This window comes from Eublepharis macularius, chromosome 2 (assembly GCF_028583425.1).
Source record: "Eublepharis macularius isolate TG4126 chromosome 2, MPM_Emac_v1.0, whole genome shotgun sequence".
NCBI lineage: Eukaryota > Metazoa > Chordata > Lepidosauria > Squamata > Eublepharidae > Eublepharis > Eublepharis macularius.
Window position 1 is genome coordinate 147,966,901 of NC_072791.1, and position 24,863 is coordinate 147,991,763.

At 43.1% G+C, this 24,863-nt stretch overlaps 1 protein-coding gene across 9 annotated transcripts in view; it reads right to left on the reverse strand.

The window, feature by feature from the left end:
• The window catches only part of LOC129323815 (B-lymphocyte antigen CD20-like), a 31,960-nt gene extending 21,292 nt beyond the window's left edge, over nt 1–10,668 (reverse strand). For all 9 annotated transcript variants that reach the window (XR_008596490.1, XR_008596488.1, XR_008596489.1 and 6 more), the window contains exon 1: nt 10,564–10,668. Coding sequence is in view for 1 of the 9 variants with exons in the window: in XM_054970550.1 (XP_054826525.1) it covers nt 10,564–10,596 (33 nt within the window). In the remaining 8 variants the exon portion in view is untranslated. The remainder of the gene's footprint in view (nt 1–10,563) is intronic.
• Between the last annotated feature and the right edge of the window lie 14,195 nt (nt 10,669–24,863).

Genomic DNA, 24,863 nt, shown 5'->3' on the forward strand with positions numbered 1-24,863 from the left:
TCTTCGGAAGATTTCTTTCTTTCTTCCCTTTTTTTTTTTCTTTCAAACTGTAGCTGGCTCCCTATTTCTAACATGAGCCAGAAAAGGCCTGGTTCCGACCCACCAACAAATTCTGACAACAGTCTCCCCCCAACAAGTGTTTACTTAGCACTTGTGCATATGAGCCTGCAGTACAATATTTCCCAGCATACTCCAAAGTTCCTATTTGGCAGCAGCTAGTTTTTCCTTTGAAGCATAGATTTTTTAAAAAATGCAACCTTCTTTTCCTTTACCATTTACCCTCCTGCATGATCGTTTTTCCTCTCCCCTCCAAGGGTTAAAAAGTGCTTTTACTCCATGAAAATGTTTTCCCTCTTTCCCCAAAAGCAAGGAGTTGCTTTTAAGATTTTTGTCTATCCACATCCCTGATGCATAGAGGTGGAGTCATGGGTGTTAATACAGCACAATGGCAGTGAGGCTTCCACATGGCAGGTCTTCTGTGCAGCCATTTCCCCTTACTAGGTGGAGGAACGTTTTCTTTCTTTTTAAAAATCTGTATTGACACATCCTTGTTGCACAAAAGTGCCTTCCCCCTTACTCCTTCCAATTCGCCAAGCAAAAGAGATGAGACAGACAAGGGTTGATGTAAAGAACAACGTATATTTGCCAATAGGGTACAGGCTACAAGGTGAGCTCAGAGTGTACCAGAGAACAAAGGAGCACATGCTATTTTTAAGGGCTTATGACATCATTTTGGAGAAACGAAAGTCACATTCAAAATAAGGCACCTGATCACTTTTATACCTTTAGATTGGCCATTCTCCATTTCTCAGTCTCGCGACATCTTTATTACCCTCCTTGTCTTCATGTTAGCATCTCTCTCTATTCTATAACTCGTTACTTTTTGCACACACACACTCTTCTCCAAAGGGGGGGGGGACTCATAATTATTCTTTTGTCTCTGCCTCTGCCTCTGCATTTCAGGAATGTCCAGTTATCTATCTCCTGAAGACTAACCTTCTCCCCTCTTCTTTGGTATGTAGGCAGAGAGGCCCTGCGGGGACTAGTTATTTAAGACGTACATAGAGAATACATTTTATGTCTCTTACTAGTGTAAATTCATGATTACATGATTGATCCAAGGTCTCTACTAAAATTTGCTAATCCCACAAATCCCCCCTTTGTTTCTCTTGAGATTTCTTATCACAAGTTCCTTATAGTGTTACAGCTCTCTGAATTCCCATCTTTCATTTAAAAAAGATCTCTAGCGCATTTCATTGTGGAGATGCATATCTCCACAAAAAAAGAGGCAAGAAAATGAAAGCTGAGGATCAGAAAACATTGATATAATGTTATAATTAGGGTTGCCAACAGGGGCCTGGCAGTCTCCCAGAATTACAACTGATCTCCATACAACAGAGACCATTTTCCTTGGAGTACATGGCTGCTTTTTGATGGTGGACTCTATAGCAACATAACCTGCTGAAGTCGCCTCCTGTCCCCCAAATCTCCCCTTTCTCAGGCTCCATCCTCAGGTCTCTAGGAACTTCTCAACCTAGGTGTTGCCTAGTAGGCCCCCTCTCCTGCTTTAAGGCCTGCCATGGACTGTGCCAGAGTTTCCTACACTGCTGTTTTACTGCTACACCAAAATTGGCCTGCACGTGTGTGCTCTAATACACGTGTCAGTTTTCTGCCTGCTTGTTAATTACCTTGCTGCTACAATAGACTGTGCTAGTTTCCTGACTTCATGTCTGGATGACTCCACAAAGGACTCTCTTCCTGGGCAGCCCTGCCCCGACCTGTATCTGGACCTCGCAGTGTGTGTTTGGACTTTATTACACATGTGCCCCATGCCTGCATTGCCATCTGCCATGGACCACGCCTGTTCCCTGCTATGGACTGTGTTTTACGCGCTGTTTCCCTGCCTCCATGGAAGCCTGCCTCATCTGGGCTCAAGCCGCTGTTAGCAGCCGGGCGCCTGCCGGGGAAGCCTCCAGCGAGCCTGGCCAGGCGCTCCCTGGTCAGTTCCCACTTGGAGCCTCCTGCGTGCCGGTCCCCGAGCTTACCCTCGCTAACGGGCAACCTGCTAACCAGCCCCCGCCATACCCAGCCGGCGACCACGTTCTTAGGCAGCCAGAAGACCAAAGAGAAGAAGCCTGCTTTGGGGACTTCCGGTTTGGGATTTATGGAGGTCTAACGCAGCTCCATTTGCGGAGCTGACCGGACTGCCGTTTTAAGCGGCCGGCGGGGTGAAAATAGCCCGCGGCCGACTGCTCTCAGGCGGAGAGCAGGCAAAGAACGCTCGAGACCCTAGGGCGCGTTGATCTCGGACGAGGGGGGGCTCTACACAACGGGTCCCCTCCCGATCCTTGAGGTCCCACCCTGAGACGGGTCGGCTACAATCTCTGCGGCAGTTTTGGGGCCAACTCGGCTGGCATAAGACCTACATACCCAAGCTTCGATTGGGGGAAGAAGTGGAAAGGAGAATCTGAAATCGAAACAGCGATTACAACCCGAGAAAAGTGAAGGGAAGGTAAAGATCACTATCTTCCGATACGGGACAGATTGATAAAAACAGAGAGGAAAAAAAGTAGACTTTTAAACTGCAACAGACTAGTGAAAAGGAGGGGAAGCTTCGGCAGGAGTTGTATTAGAAAAGAGACTAAGTTTAAAGAAGTTATTAAAGAAATCGGACTATTGTTTTGAATACCTGTGGCTTTGGAGCTGTGAGAAAAAGACACCATCGCGAGATCTGCTGTGGGAAGATGGGAGACAGGAAGTGCGTAACAACAATAGAGCGGCTGGAGAGAAGCGGCCCTGGCTGGAGGGCAGGAAGAAGGGAATCGCCATCTTTGAGAGGGGAAGGGCCGCGGCCTCAGCGGAAAAGGAAGTAGGCCATATTGGATTATAAAATCATAGAGAGACCATAGAGAAAAGACGCCCGACATTTTGGACCCTTTAAAATTAATTTATGCAAGAAGACCGGGACATTTGAAATAAAAAAGGTACTAAATTTAACGCCACGGAGTTAAGGAAGAGAGCGGACTCGTGGGAGCGAGCTAAAGCAAGCCCCACGATGTCGAAGAAAGAGTGGCAATCGGCAATAGAAAACCTGGATAAAAAACTTTTGGAGGTGATTAAAGAATTTAAAGACATGAAATTGGAGCTGATTAAAGAGGTTAAACAGACAGTAAAATCGGAGCTGTCAGAAGTAAAATCGGAGCTGTCAGAAGTGAAGAAAGGTATGGAAACAATACAAAGTGAATTACAAGGGACGCAGCAGAGAGTTAAAACAGTAGAAGGAGCGATGGAGAACCTAGCAGATACGCAACAAACAGAGATGAGGCTGATGAGGGGAAGGATGGCGGTTGCGGAAAGCAGACATATGGAGAAGCAGCTCAGATTTCGCGGCCTGCCGGAAGTGGAAGGAAAGACAGTGCAAGAACAGATGACGGAGGTGTTAGCTGAATACCTGGGGAAGGAGGAGGAGGATGTTGTGGCTATCCTAGATGTGGCATATCGTGTGAATTCGAGAATTGCAACCCAGAGGAAACTACCAAGAGACGTGATTGTACAATTTACAACAAGAAACATGAAAGAGAAGATTGTGACTAAACAGTTTCAAGATCCATTGGAGATCGATGGCAAGACAATTATCATAATGAAGGAACTACCCAGATCAGTGTTACTAGATCGGAAAAAATATAAAGGGCTAATCCAGATGCTGAAGGACATGAAAATCAGGTACAGATGGGAGCTCCCAGAGGGTTTGTCCTTCGAATTTGGAGGCGCTAAAAAGCGTATCAGATCTGAGCGGGAGATGGAGCGATTTATAAGGGACAATGAAAAAGACTTACCAACAAGATTATGAATATGGAGTGTAAAGTATTATCTTGGAATGTAAATGGACTAAATTCACCGAATAAGAGAAAAAATATTTTTCACTGGCTATTAAAACAAAAATGTGATATTGTTTGTTTGCAAGAGACTCATATTCGAAAACAGGATGTAAAATATCTAAAACTGGGAAAATTGGGCAAAGACTTTGTAGCGGCCTCAAGTAAAAAAAAAAGAGGAGTGGTGTTGTATGTAAAAGAGGAGCTACAACCAAAATTTATAATGAAAGATGTGGAAGCCAGATTTGTAGCAGTGGAATGTACTTGGAATTTAAAGAGAGTGTTGGTAGTCGGAATCTATGCACCCAACGGTGCAAAAGAGAGCTTCTTTGAGGATTTGAGGAAGCATTTAGATGATCTTTCATATGACCAAATAATTCTTGCTGGAGACTTCAATGGAGTGACAGACTTGGAACTGGATAAAAAGACTACAATGACACAAAAGAAAAGAGGACTATTACCAAAGCTCTTTTTTGAGTTGATTCAACAAGAGACTCTCGAAGATGTATGGAGGAGAGAATATCCTAAAAGTAGGCAGTTTACTTTTTATTCTGCAAGGCATTCCACGTTATCAAGAATTGACATGATCTGGGCCTCAAAAGATTTGGCGTTATGGACTAAAGATGTAGAAATAATGCCGATGGTAGGCTCAGATCACAACCCAATTATGTGGAAGCTGGGGAAAAGGAGGAAAAGGAAAGCATGGAGAATAAATGAGGATTTGTTACAGGAAAAAGAGAATATGGAAATATTGAGAAGAGAGACAAAGTTTTTCATTCAATACAACGTGAATAAAGAAGTACCAACTGATAAAGTTTGGGATGCTTATAAGGCGGTTATAAGGGGCATACTAATGGACTTAAATGGTAGAGCGAGAAAGAAGAAAGAGGAGAAGAGACAAGAGATTGAGGAGAAAATAAAAACTAAGGAAATACAGTTAAAAAAGAGACCAGGGAAAAAGAAATTATACCAGGAAATTAAAATATTGCAAGAACAGCTAACAGCAATGAGTAATAAAGAATTGGAGTGGAATCTTAAAAGGCTGAATCAGAAAGTGTTTGAGGGTGCAAATAAACCTGGGAAGTACCTGGCATGGCAACTGAAGAAAAGAAGGGAAAAGAAAACAATAAATAAAATTTGTGAAGATGACAAAACGTATTTGGAACAGAATACCATTAGTAGAGCCTTTTATAAATTCTACGCTAAACTGTATAATAAGAAAGAAGTAAATAAAGACTCAATAGCGTCATATTTGGAGAAAATGACACTTCCAGAAATCTCGGACGCTTGGAGAAATAAACTGAACAGTGAAGTAACGGATGAGGAAATAAGTAAGGCAATACAATCTGCAAATCTAGGAAAGGCGCCAGGGCCAGACGGACTTACAGCTAAATTTTATAAGACTATGGCCAATGAGCTGGCACCATTCCTAAAGGAGGTGATCAATGGAGTTTTAAGGGATCAAAGGATTCCAGACACTTGGTCTGAAGCGAACATATCATTGATCCCAAAAGAGGGCCAAGACTTGACTAGTGTGAAAAATTACAGACCTATATCGTTACTCAACAATGACTATAAAATCTTTGCGAAGATACTGGCGGAGAGACTGAAGGGGTGGCTTTCGGAAGTTATAGAGGAGGAGCAAGCAGGCTTTCTGCCAGACAGACAAATAAGAGACAATTTAAGGACAGTGATTGATGCTATTGAATATTATGATAAGCGTTGTGATAAAGAGGTTGGTTTCTTCTTTGTTGACGCTGAAAAGGCATTTGACAACTTAAACTGGGACTTTATGTTTGCCACTATGGAAAAGCTACAATTAGGAGAAAGATTCATCAGAGCAATTAAGGAAATTTATAGAGACCAGACTGCAGCAATTGTGGTAAATGATGAATTGACCAAGAAATTGACTATAAGCAAAGGAACAAGACAAGGTTGCCCGTTGTCTCCACTGTTGTTCATTTTAGTATTGGAGATTCTGATGATACAAATACGACAAGACGAGGAAATTCGAGGAATAAAAATAAAGGACTATTCATACAAGGTCAGAGCATTTGCGGATGACATAATGTTAATTGTAGAGGACCCACTGGAGAACATGCCAAAAGTGATAGATAAGATCAAGGAGTTTGGAGATTTGGCAGGTTTCTTCATTAACAAAAAGAAGTCAAAGATACTATGCAAAAACATGACTAAGCAGAAACAACAATTGTTAACGGAAACAACGGATTGTGAAGTAACAAGTAAGGTGAAATATTTGGGAATTGAACTGACTGCAAAGAATATAGATTTGTTCAAGAATAATTATGAAAAATTGTGGATTCAGATTGAGAGAGACTTGATTAAATGGAATAGGCTCAACCTGTCATGGTTGGGTAGGATTGCAGCGGTTAAGATGAATGTGTTACCAAGAGTGATGTTTTTGCTACAGACAATACCAATCATCAGAGACTCTAAACAATTTGAAAAATGGCAGAGGAAAATATCAGATTTTGTATGGGCAGGCAAGAAGCCTCGAGTGAAAATGAAAGTTTTACAAGATGCAAAAGAAAGAGGCGGAATGCAACTGCCCAATCTGAGACTTTATCACGATGCAATCTGCCTAGTTTGGCTGAAAGAGTGGATGACATTAAAGAACAAGAAACTATTAGCCCTAGAGGGATATAAAAAAATATTTGGATGGCATGCATACCTATGGCATGACAAAGTAAAGGTCAACTCTATGTTCCTGCACCATTTTGTACGGAGAAGTCTATATACAACCTGGAAGAAGTACAGAATTTACCTACAAGAAGGAACTCCTTGGTGGGTGGTTCCATATGAGGTGATAGACCCGAGAGCTGTTGACAACGAACGACAATGTTTGACATACAAAGAAATAACTAAAATAGAAGCATCTAAACTTAGAATAAAGACGCAAGAGGAACTATCACCGAACTACGATTGGTTCCAGTATAGACAGATCAGAGATTTGTATAATTCGGACTCTGTAAAGGGAGGTATACGAATAGAGAATTCGGAACTAGAGCAGACCCTTTTTAAAGAGGACAAGAAAAGAATATCCAAGGTATACCAAGTACTGTTGAAATGGTATACTGAGGATGAGACAGTTAAAACACAAATGGTGAAATGGGCTATAAATTTTAATAAAGAGATAACAATGGAGGCATGGGAATACTTGTGGAAGACTACAATGAAGACAACGACATGTACAAATATTAAAGAGAATATTTACAAAATGATCTATCGTTGGTACATGACACCAAAGAAGATTGCGCTAGGGAACTTGAACACTTCTAATAAATGCTGGAAATGTAGGAAGCATGAGGGCTCCCTCTATCACATGTGGTGGTCGTGTGATGTAGCCAGGCAGTACTGGGGGGAAATAATAAGAGAAATGAGTGAAATTTTACAATTTCAAATAAATAAGAACCCAGAACTCCTGCTACTAAACTTGGGAATGGAGGGAATTCCAGCCCATCATAGGACATTGATATTTTATATGACAGCAGCAGCTAGACTTTTGTATGCGCAAAAATGGAAAGTACAAGAAGTGCCAACTATTGAAGATTGGATTTACAAATTGCTGTACATGGCAGAAATGGACAAGATGACAAGAAAACTGAGAAATCTGGACTCAGGGCAGTTTAACACAGATTGGGAGAAGCTGAAACAATATCTGGAGAAGAAATGGGAGGTGGGAGGAAAACTGTGGCAGTTTGAGAACTACTGAAGTATAATAAAATGTAGAGGGGGGTGACTTTACCGGGGGGGGGGGGAAAGAGATAAATGTGAATTTATAAGCAGTTAGATTAACAGATTGATATATATATAGATATATATAGGTTAATAGATAGAATATTGATAGAAAATAATTAACGATAAGGTTTAAATATAAGTATTGAGTAACTAACAATATTTTCTTTCTTTGATAAGATTTGTATAATGCACCAAACTGAATGTACAGAAGAGTCAAATTGATTGACTATGTGATGAGTTATATAGAATTACCATAAAAAGATACAATGAGTAATATATAGAGAATAAGTCAAATTGTTTGATTTAAATGTAAGATTTTTATGGTTTATGATATATAGGTTTATGATATATAGAAATATTTAAAACTGGAAATGGGATAAATTGTTTATCCAAGATGGAAACAAAGACTTACAGTTTGGGTATATAACAAGAAAAGTAGTTAAGGATGTACTGCTTAGTATAATGGAGAATGTATATTTGTTTTAGATAGAGGAATTTAAGAAGTAAGGGAAAAGGGACAAAGGGTGGGAAAGCTGTTGGAAGTCAACAAAAGGGGGGGGAAGGGAGGGGGTTAGAAGTGAAAAATTTGGGGAAAATTGAATGTAATGTTAAAAATAACGGATTCTAACCCAATAAAAAAATTTTCAAAAAAAAAAAAAGAAGAAGCCTGCTTTGGGAAGCCATTTCAGAGAAGCGGACACACCACGTCCGCAGCGAGAGAACCTCGCCCTGCTCTGCATATCTTAGCCGCCCCAGAGAAGAAGCTAAGTGCCGACCATCCCAAGCACTTAGAGAATGCATCTCAAAGAAACCTCCACATTCCAGAGCTGATGACATCAGGACAAGCCCTGTCCGCTGGAACATCCATTCAGCACGCTCGGATCTCCCCCTCCCTCCTTTGTCCTCTCTTCCTGAGGTGTCACTATAACACAATCAGATTCCTAAAGTGGCCCATCTAAGACATTCAGTAACCCATTAAAGCTTTTGTTTTAATCCGTGAGAACCACCAAGTACGGCACCAGCCCCAGGGTACGTTTTGGGGTATTTAGGCTGGTCCCTCAGACCACATGGTGCATACGCCTTCCCTGTCCAGACCCCTTGCTGTCTGTCTGTGGATCCAGTGCTGGCATTGGACCACCTCGCTGTTGTGTCTCTGCTCCGCTTCAGGATTGTAAGTATCGCCCTTCTCATTGTGGGTACCTGCTCATGCGACCGTCTCTGTATTTCTTACTCTGCATTTCCTAGTTCTTGTATGCTTTCTTGTATGTATGTGCAAGTTCAGGCTTACGCCACACTATTAGTAAATACACGTGTTTATTGAATCTATTTGTAATCTGCCTCTTTGTCACTAGAGTGTCTGGAATCGGGACCTCTGTAAACGTTGGTTAGATCCGCGCTAATTTTAGTTCCAGACTGCTGAGCTAATTTCCCCATTCAAAAGAGCAGTTCTGGTAACATAGGGGTGGCAATCCCAACTTCTGGCAGACAGTGTGCAAAAATGTAAGAAGTGCCTTGTTCAAAGGCAGACTGTTGATCCACCTAGTCCAGCTCTATCTACTCTGACTTCTCCAAAATCTTGGACGGAAAGTCTTTCTCAGTGCTGTTACTAAAACTGCCTCTAAACAGAGATGCCAGGCAAGGCACCTGGGAATTTCAGCATGTACTCTACCATTCCCATATGGCCTCTTGTTCCATATGGGATTGTTCCATATGGATTTTTTCTTAAGAAGTGCTGCTATACTGTTTTAATATTCATGTGGTTTTCATCTGTATTTTTAATGTATTATATTAATGTATTAATGTATATTATATAATGTATTATAATGTAATATTAATGTATTATACTGTATGTAATCCGCCCTGAGCCTGCTGTTGCGGGGAGGGCGGAATAGAAATCTAATTAAATAAATAAATAAATTCCCAAGCACTTGCTCTTAAAGGGAGGGTAGGAGCTGTAGCTCAGCAAACAGAAATAGAAAATAAATTCATCTAGAAGTTTTTCAAGCAGTCTCTGACATGGTAGCTACCCTGTAAGAAAATTTAAGGTTCTTCTAACAAAGAAAAACCAACTAAGAACAATGCCAATCAAGTTTAAGAATTGATTCCTTCTAAGCACACCACTGGAAACTTTATTATTGTTGTTATTTCCAATTGTTTCCATTTGTTATTACATCTAGGCAGAAATAAACATGTTCTGGGAATAGAGTTCACATTCCCCCGCTGTGAGCATGGGATTCCCCTGCTCCCAGCCTCCACGTCCCGCCACCAATCACCTGGCCAGCAGGGGGGAAAGGCACAGGAATGGGAGAAGAACCCCTGGAGCATGCTTCTGCATCGCTTCAGGAATTATGTCATTCCCAGAGCGACATGGAAACATTCCAGAGGACATTCGCACAAAGTGAGTGCTCCCCCATTGCAACCTGCCCCCCATTCCCCAGTTTGAGCCCCAGGGGACCTGGTAACCCTATCTTGGAAATGTATTACATTATTTTCTTCCTGATCTATGGGTACTAGATCAAACAACTTTTTGATGTCCAAAAGTTCATGAAGTAAAGAATGGACCATTTTTAGATCTTGGAAAATGACTTTCCTCCTGTCTCTGCTGCTCCGTAAGTTCCCACTTATTTCATTACAATAGAAATTAACACAGGACGCTGTTCCTTCTGAGAGCATCTCCACATTTCATGTATTGTTCTCTGAACTTTGGTGTTTCATGCAGCAAACATGTACATGGGGACAAAGTAGCTTCATCTTTAAACACCTGTATGTACACATCTGGCATCCCAGACCCAGCCAAGCCTCCTAAAATAAGTATCTAAGGAGGAGGGAATGTTGTTCACACTTAACTTCTGCTGAGGGAAACATGAGTATAGCACCACTGTACACACAGCAATTGTAGACGTGCCCTGAGAAACCCTGGCTTTCTTACCTTGGTTGCCCAAAAGGACTGGCCAGTCTCCATAGCAGGCACTTCTGGTTCTAGCAAGTGACAGAGGTAAAGCAGGTGGTAGAGATAAAGATGCTACCTTTGGCATACAAGAACAGTAAAGAACTGTCTAGAGAGTACTGTTACTGGACTATTTCCCTCCCTGTTGCAAGTGTGCAGCCAATCATGTGGGTTTTGTATAGCCACCTGATTTCCGAGAAATACCAGAGAGCAAGTCAGTTTTGTTTTATGAAAAATTAAGAAAAAATGGAGCCATGTATTAGTGCTGCCACGAATCAAAATCCAAGCCAAACATACCAACCTTAGACGAGTAATTATTTCAATTGAAATGTCTTCTTACTTACAGGCCAGTTTGGGCCATTTTTCTGGGGCAACACAATGTCTATGACTGTTTTTGGATTTCAGTTTCCATTTCTCCTTGGTGTCTTCAAGCTTCAATTTATTTTAAGCAGCAATAGATAGGAGTGAGGGGAAAGAGTGCCTCCCCAGATAAGTGCTTGTCAAGAACACTATCAAACCAAAACAGATGTTTTTCTGGCCATCATCTTGAAAGCTTCTCTTACGTGGCCTGAAACATCTTTTCCTCCTCCCTTCTGGAGTGGATAATAACAAACTTCCAGCCCAATGAAAAGTTCTAGAGAATTTGAAAACTGCACTATTTTGTATAATTTTGTTTGATGATTTTGCTTTGGACAAATATGGTGACTGAAACTTCTGGAAGTTGCTGTGTTTATCTTTCTGACTGGCCTGGCAACTTAGCACTAGCTGCAGCAGTTCTGGTCTGGCCATAGGTCAGTGGAGAGAAAGATACCTGAAGCACCCTACTGAGGGGTCCTTAGGGAGGAACACTTTGTCAAAAAAATTAGGAAATCTTGGGGCAATGTCTTTAGCTGAGAGGGAGAATATATTTCTGCCTATTTTGAGCACATTGGGGTAAAGGGTTTGACTGAGGCAATCAAAAAGGAAACATATTCTTTCATTGTTTCTTTATACCTACTTTTGTCCCCATGGGATCCATTCCAAAGTGGCTCACATTGTTCTCCTATTTTTTCATTTTATCCTCACAACAGCTCTATGCAGGAGGTTAGGCTCAGAGGGTGTGACTGGCCCAAGCTCTCCCAGTGAGCTTCCATGGCACAGTGGGGATTCGAACCAGCCCCCTCTCCCCCAGATTGTAGTATGACACACTAACCACTGCACTATGCTGGTTCTCTACATGGTATTTTCCTCATGGAAAACAACGGATAGCTGGCATTTTCTTCAGGAATCCATACAATTGGGCCTCTTTGTCCAATTCTCTTGAAACTTTTAGCGGCAGGGGTGTGTATGTCTTCAGTAGAGTGGAAGGACTAGGTTCTCTGAAAATATGGTGCTACCTGGTAAAAAAAAATCTGCTCAAGAAAGTCGAATTTATTCCCCCAGAGAAAATAATGGAGCAGAATTTGACATTTCCAAAACCAAAAACTTTTCCCAAAATAAATTTATGAAACAATATCAATTCTAGGGGTGTGCAAAATGGAACAGATGAGCCAAAAATATACCTGGAAATTACTGGTTTGGCTTGTTAAAGTGGCTTCTGGAACAATGAAACCAAATTGGGAAATGAACCTGTAAAGACTTCCCCCACCAAAAAGTTCATGATATCCTTCTGGACTGCCATTCAAGCCAGGGATTGGGAAGCCTGTGGTGCTTCTGGTCCTACTTGGAGGGTAGTTTTCAGAAGGTGGTGCTGGGAGACTGCTGCTTATTGTTACCAGAATTGCTATTTATGGGGAAATTAGCGTGCAGTCTGGGTTTGATTATTGCGGATCTTGACCAGCTATACCAGAGTCCCTCTTCCAGCTTACTTTTGCAATAAAGAGGCGAGACTAATAAAGATAAAATGTGTTTTACTAATGGTGTTGCGTATGCCTATAATAACACACACAAACAAGGTACATACAAGATACTAGGAAATAAAGAGTAGGAAAAATAGAGCCGTTTGCATTAGCAGGAGGACCCACTTGAGATCGGCAGAACTAGTTATACTCACCTGGTCACGGCGTGGAAGAAAGATGTAGCAGCGAAGCATGGCGGTATCTAATGCCTGCACTAGACACGCAGAGAGACGGCAGAGGGTCAGGATAGGAATGGCATGCACAGGGTGATGGAAGGGGGTCTGGAGAGGAATGGCACGTGCAGGGTGATGGACAGGGGTCTGGAGAGGAATGGCACGTGCACCTCATGGCAGGGGAAGCCTGCTTAAGTACCCCAAAATGTACCCTGGGGCGAGTGCCTTCCATGTGGTTCTCAAAAGGGGAACAAAGGCTTGATGGCTCTACAACTATCCTTGATGGGCCACTTTAGTATCTGATTGTATGATTGTGACACGTCGGGAAGAGGGGACAAAGGAGGGGAGGGGAGTGCCGGGAAGGTTGATTGGATCTGCCAGGAAGCTGGCATTGTCTTGATGGCATCAGCTCTGGAATGCGGCGGTGGTATTGAGATACGTCCATTAGAAGTTCTGGACAGTTGGCACGTAGCTTCCATTCCGGGACAGCTTCCAAGATATGCATAGCAGGGTGAGGCTGGCCGCTGCGGACGTGACCGGCTTGCTTTCACGAAATGGCAGCCTTGAGGTAAACTGTCCAGGCTGGCTCTTTTACTGCATGGGAACATGGCTTCTTCCTTGGCATGGCTTGGGCTTGCTAGCAGGCTGCCCAGTGAGGGCAGATTCAGTGACCGTCCTGCAAGGGGCTCTCCGCGGGGACTGACCAGGGGGTGCCTAGCCAGGCTCATGGAGATTCTGTCCGGATGGCACTGTGCTACTGGCAGCATGGCTCTGGGCCCAGGTGAGATAGGTGCCCAAGGAGGCAGGAGACAGACATAAATGGCACAGTCCATTGCAGCAGTAAGAACAGGATACAGGCATGGGCAATGCTGCCCCAAAACAGAGTCTTTGATGGATCCTTAAAACAGCAATACAGGAAACTAACACAGTCCATGGCTGGCCCCATAACAGGAGTAGGGGGGCCTGGCAACATTGGCACCTTGGCCTTTTACCTGTGGGGTCTTGCAAGGTTCTAGCTTACCCTGTATGCTTTTTAGTATCTACATAAAACAGCTGGGTGAGGTCATCCAGAGATTTCTAGCTGATCCCAAGGAGGCTGTAGAAACCCTAAACTGGTGCTTGAAGGTAGTTTGGAGTGGATAAAGGTGAATAAGCTGAACTTTAATTCCAACAAGATGGAAGAGCTACCAGTGAGTGGAAGGCCTGACCTAGAATTTAAGAGGGCACCCATTGCCATTCCCCTTGAAGGAAGAGGGCTGTAGTTTGGGGGTGCTCTTGGACCCAGTCCTGTGGCTGGGTAAGCATGTGGCAGCTGTGGCCAGTAGTGCCTTTTACCAGCTTTGTCTGCTTAGCCAGCTGTGGCCTTCACTGGACAGAAAAGATCTAGCCACTGTAGTACATGCCCTGATTACCTCTAGATTAGATTGATGCAGTGGGCTATATGTGGGGTTGTCCTTGAGAAGTATTCAGAAACTTCCATTGGTCCAGAATGCTGCAACCAGGGTATTGACTGAATTGTAGGGAGCATATCACTCCAGGCTTGGCCCATTTACAGTGGTTCCCAGTTTGTTTCTAGGCACCATTCAAGATACTTGTGTTGACCTTTCAAGCCATATAGGGTTTGGGATCAACATACCTGAAAGACCACCTACTATCTTATGAACCTCCGTGACCACTGCAGTCATCTTTGGAGGCCCTGCATCAGGTGCCCCCAATTTATGACATCAGATGGATGGCAACACAAAAGAGGGCCTTCTCAGTTGTGGCACCAAATCTCTGGAACTCTCTCCCAGGGAGATTTTTCAATCCTGGCACCATCTTCTACCAGTGGGTGAAGACTTTTTTTGTTTCATTTGGAATTCCTATAGTGATTCCATCATCCTGTCTGATGTTTAATTGCTGTTTTTAATGTCTTTGTATTTTAGTTCTGGTTTTAATAGTTTTAATGATGCTTCGCTGCTGCTGCTGCTTTAACTGTTTTAAAATGTGTTTTTATTATGTATGTTTCAATTTGTTAGTTGCCTTGGTAGCCCTTGTGAGGGCAGAAAGGCAGGATATAAATTTTGTTATATAAAAATAAATAAAAATGGTAAAAGACAGCTGGGGCAATTTGGACGGGGCCAGTGGTGGTGGAGGAAGGCAGGGTTGCCAGACAAATAAATAAATAAATAAACTGCCTGGAGAAAAAAAAATCTGTCCCTTTAACAGAGGTTGTATGTATTGTTATTTACCTCCATGCCATTAAAAGCTTCAGTTGCCCATTTCTACACATTAAGCCATCATTCTCCAGGCTTGTTGGCAAAACTGCCCCATGTAAGGTCAGCTCTGAGGAAGGGCAAGATACAAATGTAACTAGTGAACACTAGGGTGCCAACTGTAGGTTGGGAAACTCTTGAATATTTAGGTGTGGCGCCTTGGGATGGTGTGGTTTGGGGAGAGGAGGGACCTCGGCAGGATATAGTGCCATAGGTCCACAACACAACAGCCTCCAGGGGAACTGATTTCTGTGGTCTGGAGATCAGTTGCGATTTTGGGAGATCTCCAAGCCACACCTGGAATGCACATCCAAAGCTAAGTTTTATTCCTTGCTGGTTTTATTCCTTGTCTCTCTGTTGTGCCATATGTCCCCAGCTGTTTGTCCAAAAGGGCTTCTGCTGAAAATGTCATGGCTCAGACTCACAAATGTACACCCCTCTCTCAAAGTTCTTTCCCCCCCCCCTCTAATTACAAAACAAACTTTTCAAAGGAAAGGACATGAGATAGCAACAGACAAATGATAATGGAAAGCTTCAGTCTTGATTTTCAAATCCTATCATTTAGTATCAGCAGTTGCTGAATAGTTAGGGACAGTAAGAGCATTACAATGCTATGAAAAAAACCCTCTAATTTTTGTTTCCTATCTATGTTTTGCTGTCTATTTGCTTTTGCTGAGGAGACATGAATGTGGGAGCATTTCTAGGAGAGAGTCAGTATGTGGGAGGAGATAATCCTGTTGATTGTCCCTTGAAAATCCCCACACTTGCCTTTTTTCTTCTCCTGGGTTTACTTCAGTCTAGCTGGAAATAAACCCAGTTTGTCTTGTGGCAATTAATGTCTTAACAAATATTTATTTAGGCAAGATGCATGAAATAGCTGACAGTGTTGGAAATAGTCACTTTCCTCCCAGTTTCCTTTGCATATCTGAATAAGTTTTCAGGTTCATCTGAGCCAGTTTGGTGCAGTGGTTAAGAGAGGTGGGACTCTAATCTGGAGAACCAGGTTTGATTACCCACTCCTCCACTTGAAGCCAACTGGGTGATCTTGGGTCAGTCACAGCTCTCTCAGAGCTCTCTCAGCCCCACCCACCTCACAGGGTGCTTGTTGTGGGGATAATAATAACAGTTTCTAAACCACTCTGAGTGAGTGTTAAGTTGACCTGAAGGGTGGTATATAAATTGAATGTTATTATATAAATCAAATGTTACACACAACTTTACAAATGCTATTTAGAACTAAGCTCCTGCTTCAGAACACCAGGTATGACTAGAAATAAGTGAATTTAGGCTTGTCCGCAGGTCAGCAGGTTAATAAATCAGGGTTCCATTGTTACAGATGCCTAGGCTTTTTTGTTCATGTCTCACCCATCAGGCTCATAAAAATATAACATGCAACAGCAGCATATTTTATGTTAATTGTGTAACAGATATTACATAAATGTTAATTGTATGACAGATATTACATTAATACTAGAAAATAATCAGGTTTCTTTTCTTAAAAATAAACTTGTTTTACAATTTTTATTTGCAGTGCTTGACTGTGCCTCTAAATGCCAGTGAGGGCCAAACTAGATGTTACAGTGGCCACAGGTTGACCCATCATGACCATTGTAAGATCTAGTTTGGCTCTAAGCCCATGCATACAGAATAATCCTAAGCAAGTTTACTCAGAATCTTACTCAAGCCTATCCAATGGGGTTTACTCCCAGAAAAGTGTTCTTAGGATTGCACTGACAGTCTACTGCACGAGACTAATTTTCCTAATGCCAGCCAAGCAGCATTGCCATTCTCAAGTCTTTTCAACAATAGCCAACATCCCTTGAGTTATCATCTCCCATTTTGTCTTTAAGCAAATTAATCTATTTAGGCAAGTTTATCTTTTGCTATGGCAATATTATCTTGATTACCTGAGCAATCAAGAGTGCTATCATCATGACACCTGCAGGGTTGTAAGGTGTGTAGGGATGCCAAGTTGTACAGCTCCTGGTGGAAGAAGCAATGTATGGTGTACAAAGAGAAAGAGAAGATGACCTTACAGGGGGCAGCAAGGGCTAGTCACATAGGAACATGAAGTCAGCATCTCTCTTTCTATTGAGTGTCATTTCCTTGTCTACAGATTGGTATTCTCAGGGCAATATCCTGCTTCTTCTAGGAACCTCTCTCTCTCTCTCTCTTAATTAGCTAGACAACAAGATGCCAGTCTCCATCTCTCCACTTTACTATCAAGTATGGTAGTTCAGTTGCTGCTGCTGCTGAATAATCTTCTGGTGTGTGTGTGTGGCTATGGAATATAGCTGGAGGGGGTGTGGGTATGTCTACAGGATTTCATAAAGATCTCATGTACTTCAGAATTTAACACTACTCTATTACAGAGCAAATGCCATGATGGGAACTTCTTTTGTTAGAGAACAGAAGTTGCCTTGAGGCTGTTCCTCCCCCTCCCCCCTTTGCAGCTGTTGGAGCTTTGTGCACCTGTTGATTCTAAAATATGTAGCTTAAGTATCTTTGGGTATCTTTGACTTGACCTAGCAGAGGCAGTCTGTATGCTAAGAACCTCAGAAACATACAGAGAAACATGTATGCCTGAATTATAGGTCAGCAAGATGGCTGAAAAGGAGGCAGATCTAGTCATTAGGGCCTTTATCTGTCATATCATGATGGTTGGCTGGAACTCCCATTAGTGCTCCCAAAGGATTCATCACAAGGTAATGTGACCCTACAAAAATGCTCAAATATGGCCATCATCATAGGGAAAATGCAACAACTTTGATTGGTTTGAAAGCTAGAACTTCTGGGGGCTTGTGGCCATAATGGGCTTTGGTGACTCAAGGGGATGTTGGGTTAAGGATTCAGCCTCTACACCATTAACCAGCTCTTGCCAAAGGCAGGAACTGCTGGGAGGTCAGCCAAAGTAGCCTTTACAGCAACAGTAGGCACTGCCAGCAGATACTCATTGGTTGCAGCTAAAGCTTGCTTGGTTGTTTAACATACTTGGTCTTATATACAGATCACCTTTGCCTTTGCCATCTGCAACAGCATATGTGCCAGGTCGGCCCAAACTGTCTTTTGGGTTAACTTGTTCATAAACTAAGACAAATGACGTTAATTTCACAGTAGCAGTTGATGGCTCATTCACTGCTGGCAATGTGTGAAACCGCCAGCTTTAGGCATCCTTTTTGGTGTCCATCTTTTGCAATGATAATAAACAGGATTCACAGATCAAAACTGATAGAACTGGACAAATAAAAAAAGAACAAAGGTCCAGCCTCCTGCTGCATAGGCATATATTTATAAGCCTCACTCAGCTCATGCTATAAAACTCAGACCACAGGGTGTCAGTGATAGCACACAAGTGCAGCAAGGCTTCTATAAAGCAAATTTCTGCAGGCAACAAAACCAAACTCCATACTATAGGGAGGAGGGAACTCATGGTCACTGCCAATTTGATCATGGAGTGGAGAACACATTCCTGGTACCTAATATGGGGGTATGAACAAAGCCCACCCTCTATAATCTCAAAGGCAATTTAATTGGCTATACTTTCATCAAGTCTTCTTGGCCTGATTGTGTCGCCAAAAGGACATGGGGGGGAAATAACACCTCTCTAGATAACACTGGGAGGAAAAAGTCCTTGTCCAATTAGCCATGAGTGAAGCATTAGAAAAGAACTCATACGATATATCCAACTCTGGCTTGAACTTAATGTAGCTTTGTGTGTTCTCAGTTTTCTAGAGAGACTACTTAAAAAGTTGACATCACTAATAATTACAAACACTTTCCCCAGATAATCTATGTGTTGACCTATTGAGTTGGGTGGTTGAGACAAATATCATCCATTATTTTCAAGACAGTAGTTATGGGAGAGGCAGAAAAAATTCTGCTTCCTTTGGAGAGAAGGAGATGCACAACAAGAACAAGGGCTCCAGCAGTGTTTTAAAATGCTTCCTTAGAAGACTCATGTTCAAATCCCAGTCTCCATGGACCTATTACCTTTCCTTTGTACCAGCAAGAGGCCCAATACTATGGTTGTCATCATAACTAAGCTAATACAGTTTACTGGTTCTGTGTTATCTAACAGCTTCCTACATGCCTATGTTCTCTCTATGTGTGTGTTTATATTTTCTGTGTAGTTACCACAATGTCTTCAGAGCTTTGATAACAGATGGTTCTACATCCAAAGGCTGCTAGAGAAATAGCAGGGCAGATGCCCACTGTCCCAGTCAAGAAAGCAATTCCTCTCATCCCTGTGCAGTAGAGTTAGAGAACAAGACAGAGGAGAAACAGAGAAACATCTTTTTAAAATCTACTCAAAATTTAGTCAAACTTTACTTGGTAAAAGAAACAATAACAATAGAGTTGTTTGGCACATTTAAGTGTGAAAAAATTGACATAAAAAGGGCACAAAAACCTAAGTTTGTAGTGGCAATTGTCAATGTGTTTATTGATTATTGTGCAGTGAAATTCTGAGCCCTGCCATGCAGCTGGTGCCCGTGTGCCCATGTAACTGCTGTGCTGCTCATCCACTTCCCAAGGACTGTCACAGGAGAGCTATGCTGGCAGCTCAGCCTGGGGAGGCACAGTAAGGCACTGCTGAGAGTGCCCACCCCACCATTCCCCTGCCAGCATCCTCCAATGGGTGCACCACCATGGCAGGTGCACAAGTGGCAAGCAAAGGCACAACCAGTATGTGGGTCGTGATGCCCATCAACACCTCTATTCTCTCCCACTGCCAGAGAGCAGGCAGCTGGGGACCACGTGACCTCACAATCATGGCACCCACATCAGGGCACCCGGCCAGGGAGAAGCCATCTGGGGGGATCACCAGTGCTGCGGGGGTGGCCCCCATCATGGACTGAGCCTGCAGCCCTGCGGAGGTGGCCCCCATCATGAGCCTGTAGCCTTGCAGCCATCCAAAACAGCCTGGGTAGCTAGACCCTCACCGTGGGGGTTGTGTGCCCCAGCCATGGTGCCTACAGCTTTGTGACCCCTTCCTCTGGCAGCATAGTGTAGCCAACTGGACAGGGTCTGTCTCCCGTACCTGGCTGTATGCATGTGGGTGCAAGGAGGGTGATCTGCTCCTTAGCCCCAACCCCTCAGCTGCTGCAAAGGCTCTCCATATGCAGATCAGGTCTGCTTGAAACTGTTAACCCTGTGAGTACCACTAGAGAACCAGCGTGTGCTTGCACCACCGCACGTATGCTCCAATTTCCTTGGACCAGTTTTCCACATGAAAGCACCAATCCAAGGGGGGCAACTCCCTCTCCGCCTGTTTTTTTTCCTTTGGTAGTCCCTAGGTTAACAGTCCTAGTCTGTTCTGACTGGGATGATTTCTCTAGCCCAAGCATGAATCTGTGGTGGAATAAATGTTCACCAGAAAAATCCATTTTTTGCAGCAGCCTATAATTTTAGTATGTTATTTCAGTGCTTCCCTGGAGCAATTTTCCATTTCAAAGGCTACCTGAAGTAGTCTCAGCACCACCAGCACTGCCTGGAAACAAAAACAATCCAAGGAGTCAAGTGTGAAGCCTTCTATTTATAACAGTCCAATAGGGACTAGGAAACACAACATTTTGGGGTAAAAATGATGTGTCAAATAGTTAATGTGGCACAGAAAAGAGTTCATGGACTGTAAAGGCAGACAAAATAGTAATTCAGTCTGTCTGTGGAGAAATCACATGTAAATGATGTAATTGAAAACAATAGAGGGCATGAATTTATTTTATTTATGTCATTTATAGTCCATCTTTCTCACTGAGACTCAAGGCAGATTACACAGAGTGAGATTAGTACAGCCAGTTTCAAGGACATTTCCATAAACAATGCCACAGGGTAAATAAACACAATTTTACAAAGACATAGCATTAGTAAGAATCCAATACAGAGTTGAAGAAATGCTGAAACAGAACATAAGCAATTCTAGGGCTGACATTAGACCACATGAAGCACAAGTAGCTCCTAGGAGCATATATTTAAGACAGCAGGTAGTATGTAAGGCAACATAGTGGAGAAGTCTATGGTCCTTAATTAATTAAGTGAAGCATCTGTGAGCCCCTTCCTACAATACAAAAGCCTCTTTGAATAATTTGGTTTTGCATCATTTGCGGAAAGCTAGGAGAGTGTGTGTGTGTGTGGGGGGGGGTCTCCTGACCTCCTCAGGCAGACCGTTTCACAGCATGGGGGGGGGGTACCACAGAGAAATCCTGTGTACGGGCTGCTGTTGATTTTGTCCATGTGCAGGGTGGCACCTGCAGAAGACCCTGTTCAGATGAGCAAAGCTGCCATGGAGGAACATAGGGAGGGCGGCAGTCCCGTAGGTATGCCGGACCAAGGCCATGAAGAGCTTTGCATGGATAACCAATACCTTGAAATGAACATGGTAGCTGATAGGTAGCCAATGGAGCAACTGCAGAATGGGGGTGATGTTCATGCTTCTGCTTACTCCAGATAGCAGTTGCTCTGCAGCGTTTTGCACCAATTGGAGTCTCCTGGTTAATTTGAATGTGAGACCTATGTATAGTGCATTACAATAGTCAAATCTTGATGTTACCATAGCACGGATCCAGGTGGCCAGATCAGCCACATCGAGGTAAGAAGCCATCTTCCAGACTAGAGTGAGGTTGTAAAAGGCATTTTTTGCACCTGCCTTAACTTGTTTTTCTAGTAGTAGCACTGAATCTAGTATAACCTCTAGGCTCTTAACCGCGTCTGCAAGGGTCTGACAAACTCCATTAAAAGTAAGGATTACTACGTCCTTCAAGATCTCAGCCTTCCCAACAAGCATCACTTCTATCTTGTCTGGGTTCAATTTCAATTTGTTCATTTTTAGTCATTTCACTACAGCTGTCAGGCTGTGATCCAAGATTTCTACTGCATCCTGAGGGGACCTGGATAGTGAGATATAGAGTTAGGTGTCATTTGCATATTGGTGACATCCAACTCCATAGCTGTGAATGAGTTCTCCTAAAGGCTTTACATAGAGGCTGAATAACATGGGAGATAAGATGGTGTCCTGTGGAACCTCGCAAGATAGCTCCCATTCTGGAGATAGCTGATCTCCGACGGCAACCATTTTCTCACTAAGTTAGAATCTTATAGTAGAACTGAATAGAACTTGGACAGGGGCAAGAGTTAATTGGCACAAAGGGACACAGTGTTCCTGTACTTTCCATAGTTGTATAAGTGTGAGAATTTCCCCCTAGGGAAGATTGAAGAGGAAGTGAAAGATGCAGACTGTCATTTATTCTTGGGGCAGAGGGAAGAACAACAGTGCAAATAATGTGGGGTTATGAACAGAAGACACCACATGCAAAGCATGACAAGAGTAACTGTTCAGTACTGGATACGGAGTACAAAGCCTTGGTGTCTCATTACCAGCCCCAACCCTCAACCTGTTTATAACTTTCTTCTTCTACTGGCTCCACTCAAGGCTTTACTAACACATTTTCCTTATTTTTGTTTCCTTATTTTCCCCCATGCAAAAGCACTCACCTCTGTCACTGCCCCAACTGTGTTGGTGAGTCTTGGTCTCCACACAGCAGTTGACACCTCTGAGATATTATTTGTACCTACTCTTCCCCTCTGAAGATGCACCAATACAGTAACAATGGCTCGAATCACTTTTGCTAGCAGCAGGAAGTGTCCCAATCTCTCTTAGAACACCTAATTTCTGTACAGCAAAGCTTTCAACATAGTACTATTATAAAGTTGTCATACCAACCTCCAAGAGGGGCCTGAAGATCTCTAGGAATTACAACTGATCTCTGCACAACGTTGATCAGTTCACCTGGAGAAAATGGCTGCTCTGGAGGGTGGACTCCATGGCATCATACTCGCCCCCCCATCATACCCCTCCCCCAATCCTACCTTCTTTAGGCTCCAACTCCAAATATCCAGGAATTTCCCAACCCAGAGCAGACAACCCTATGCAGTTGGCTTGCTACATGTCTTGAAACATAAGCCTCAAAGCCTGCATGAAGTTGCACACTGGACTGAGGAACATGAGATCCAAACATAGTTCATTATATGTATTGTCAAAGGCTTTCACGGCCGGAGAGTGATGGTTGTTGTGGGTTTTCCGGGCTGTATTGCCGTGGTCTTGGCATTGTAGTTCCTGACGTTTCGCCAGCAGCTGTGGCTGGCATCTTCAGAGGTGTAGCACCAAAAAACAGAGATCTCTCAGAGACCCACAACAACCATAGTTCATTATAAATCACTAGAAAATTAAATGAGCAATATACACTGAAGTCAGTTGAAAGCTGGACTAAGAGGAACAGCCTGGTTATGGGCTATTTCCAATTCTTGTAGCAAGGAGCTTTAGAACTGTGGCTCTAAGGGTCAAACCACACGAGACAAAATACACTTGAATTACACTCGAATTGCACTTGAATACACTCAAGTACTGCAGCTTACCTCTCTGCCCCGTGATACAGAGTGGTAAGCTGCAGTACTGCAGCTGAAGTTCTGCTCACAACCTGAGTTCGATCCCAGCAGAAGCCGGGTTCAAGTAGCCAGCTCAAGATTGACTCAGCCTACCATCCTTCCGAGGTTGGTAAAATGAGTACCCAATTTTCTGGGGGTAATGTGTAGATGACTGGGGAAGGCAATGGTACAGCACCCCATAACAAAATCTGCCAAGAAAACGTCCTAATGTGATGTCCCCCCATGGGTCAGTAATGACTCAATGCTTGCACAGGGGACTACCTTTACCTTTTTTACCTCTGCACACTATTCAGGGGAGGACAAGTATTTTACTGTGCAGCTTGTTCCATATTATCTCTTTATTGTATTAAACTGTGATCCTTATAAAAATCAGCTAAGATAACTGAACAGGAAGTGTTCAGAAACATTCATGATTGCTCTATATAATTAAAGTGTGTGTTGAAAGATCACAGTGTGTATTGGGATAATTGCATATTGCTCGCTGCCCGCATATGTATGGCAGGAGCACAGGAAATGTAACAACCAAAAGGGAATATTGCCACGAAACCACTGGTATCACCACCACTTCCAGTGTATGTAGATCCAGTGATCAGGCACCATGACTAGTCAAATTATATCCTATACATACTAGCAGCTTCCCAACCATGTTCTAGCAGTGGTACACATGACTTGCACTAGTGAAAGGGGTGTATAAACTCCACGGATTCAATTTCTGTTTCTCCCATCCCTCATATCCACCTGATCAGAGGCTCCAATGAAGGTGAAGGTGTCCAGTTGCAAGCGGAGGGTTTCAGCTGCTGGAGTGGCAAGGAAGTGGGAGCAACTGTGCTGTCCATCTACAAAACACCTGCAGGATAGGTTGGTAAAATGTGTACCCAGTTTCCTGGGGGTAAAGTGTAGATGACTGGAGAAGGCAATGGCAAACCACCCCGTAACAAAGTCTGCCAAGAAAACATTGTGATGCGACATCCCCCCATGGGTCAGTAATGACTCGGTGCTTGCACAGGAGACTACTTTCACCTACACTCGAATTACAAAATACACTCGAATTACCCATGTAATTTGAGTGTATTTTATTTAGTGTGGTGAGACCCTAAGAAAATAGGTGGTTGCATTTTCGTTGGCTAGTGGTAAATGTTCCCTACGTGCCTGTATTGCCTTCAAGTTTCCATTTATTCCCATTTTTACCAGCCTGGCACCAAGTTGATTGTAGAAGAACAGAGATATGCCAAACCTCTCAGTTTGTTTAGGAGGAGGATCTTGAGGAGAGGCCATGAAGAAAGAAGCATGACCCTTTTAGGCCAGGTGTACATCCGCGTAGATTGAGGCTTTCTGCCGCTAGCTGTTAAACAGGCTCCTTGGCAAGCCAAGAGGCTGGCCGTGTTTATGAGCAGGGTCATAAACATAAGGAGGTGGCAGAACACAAGTCTTAACTTCCTCTTTTCGTGGGCCTAGCTCATTTGCCTTTATATGTGCTTGGGAAGCAGGGACAGAGCAAACACAAGAAAGAAATCAAATGGATTCTTAGAACTGTGCTT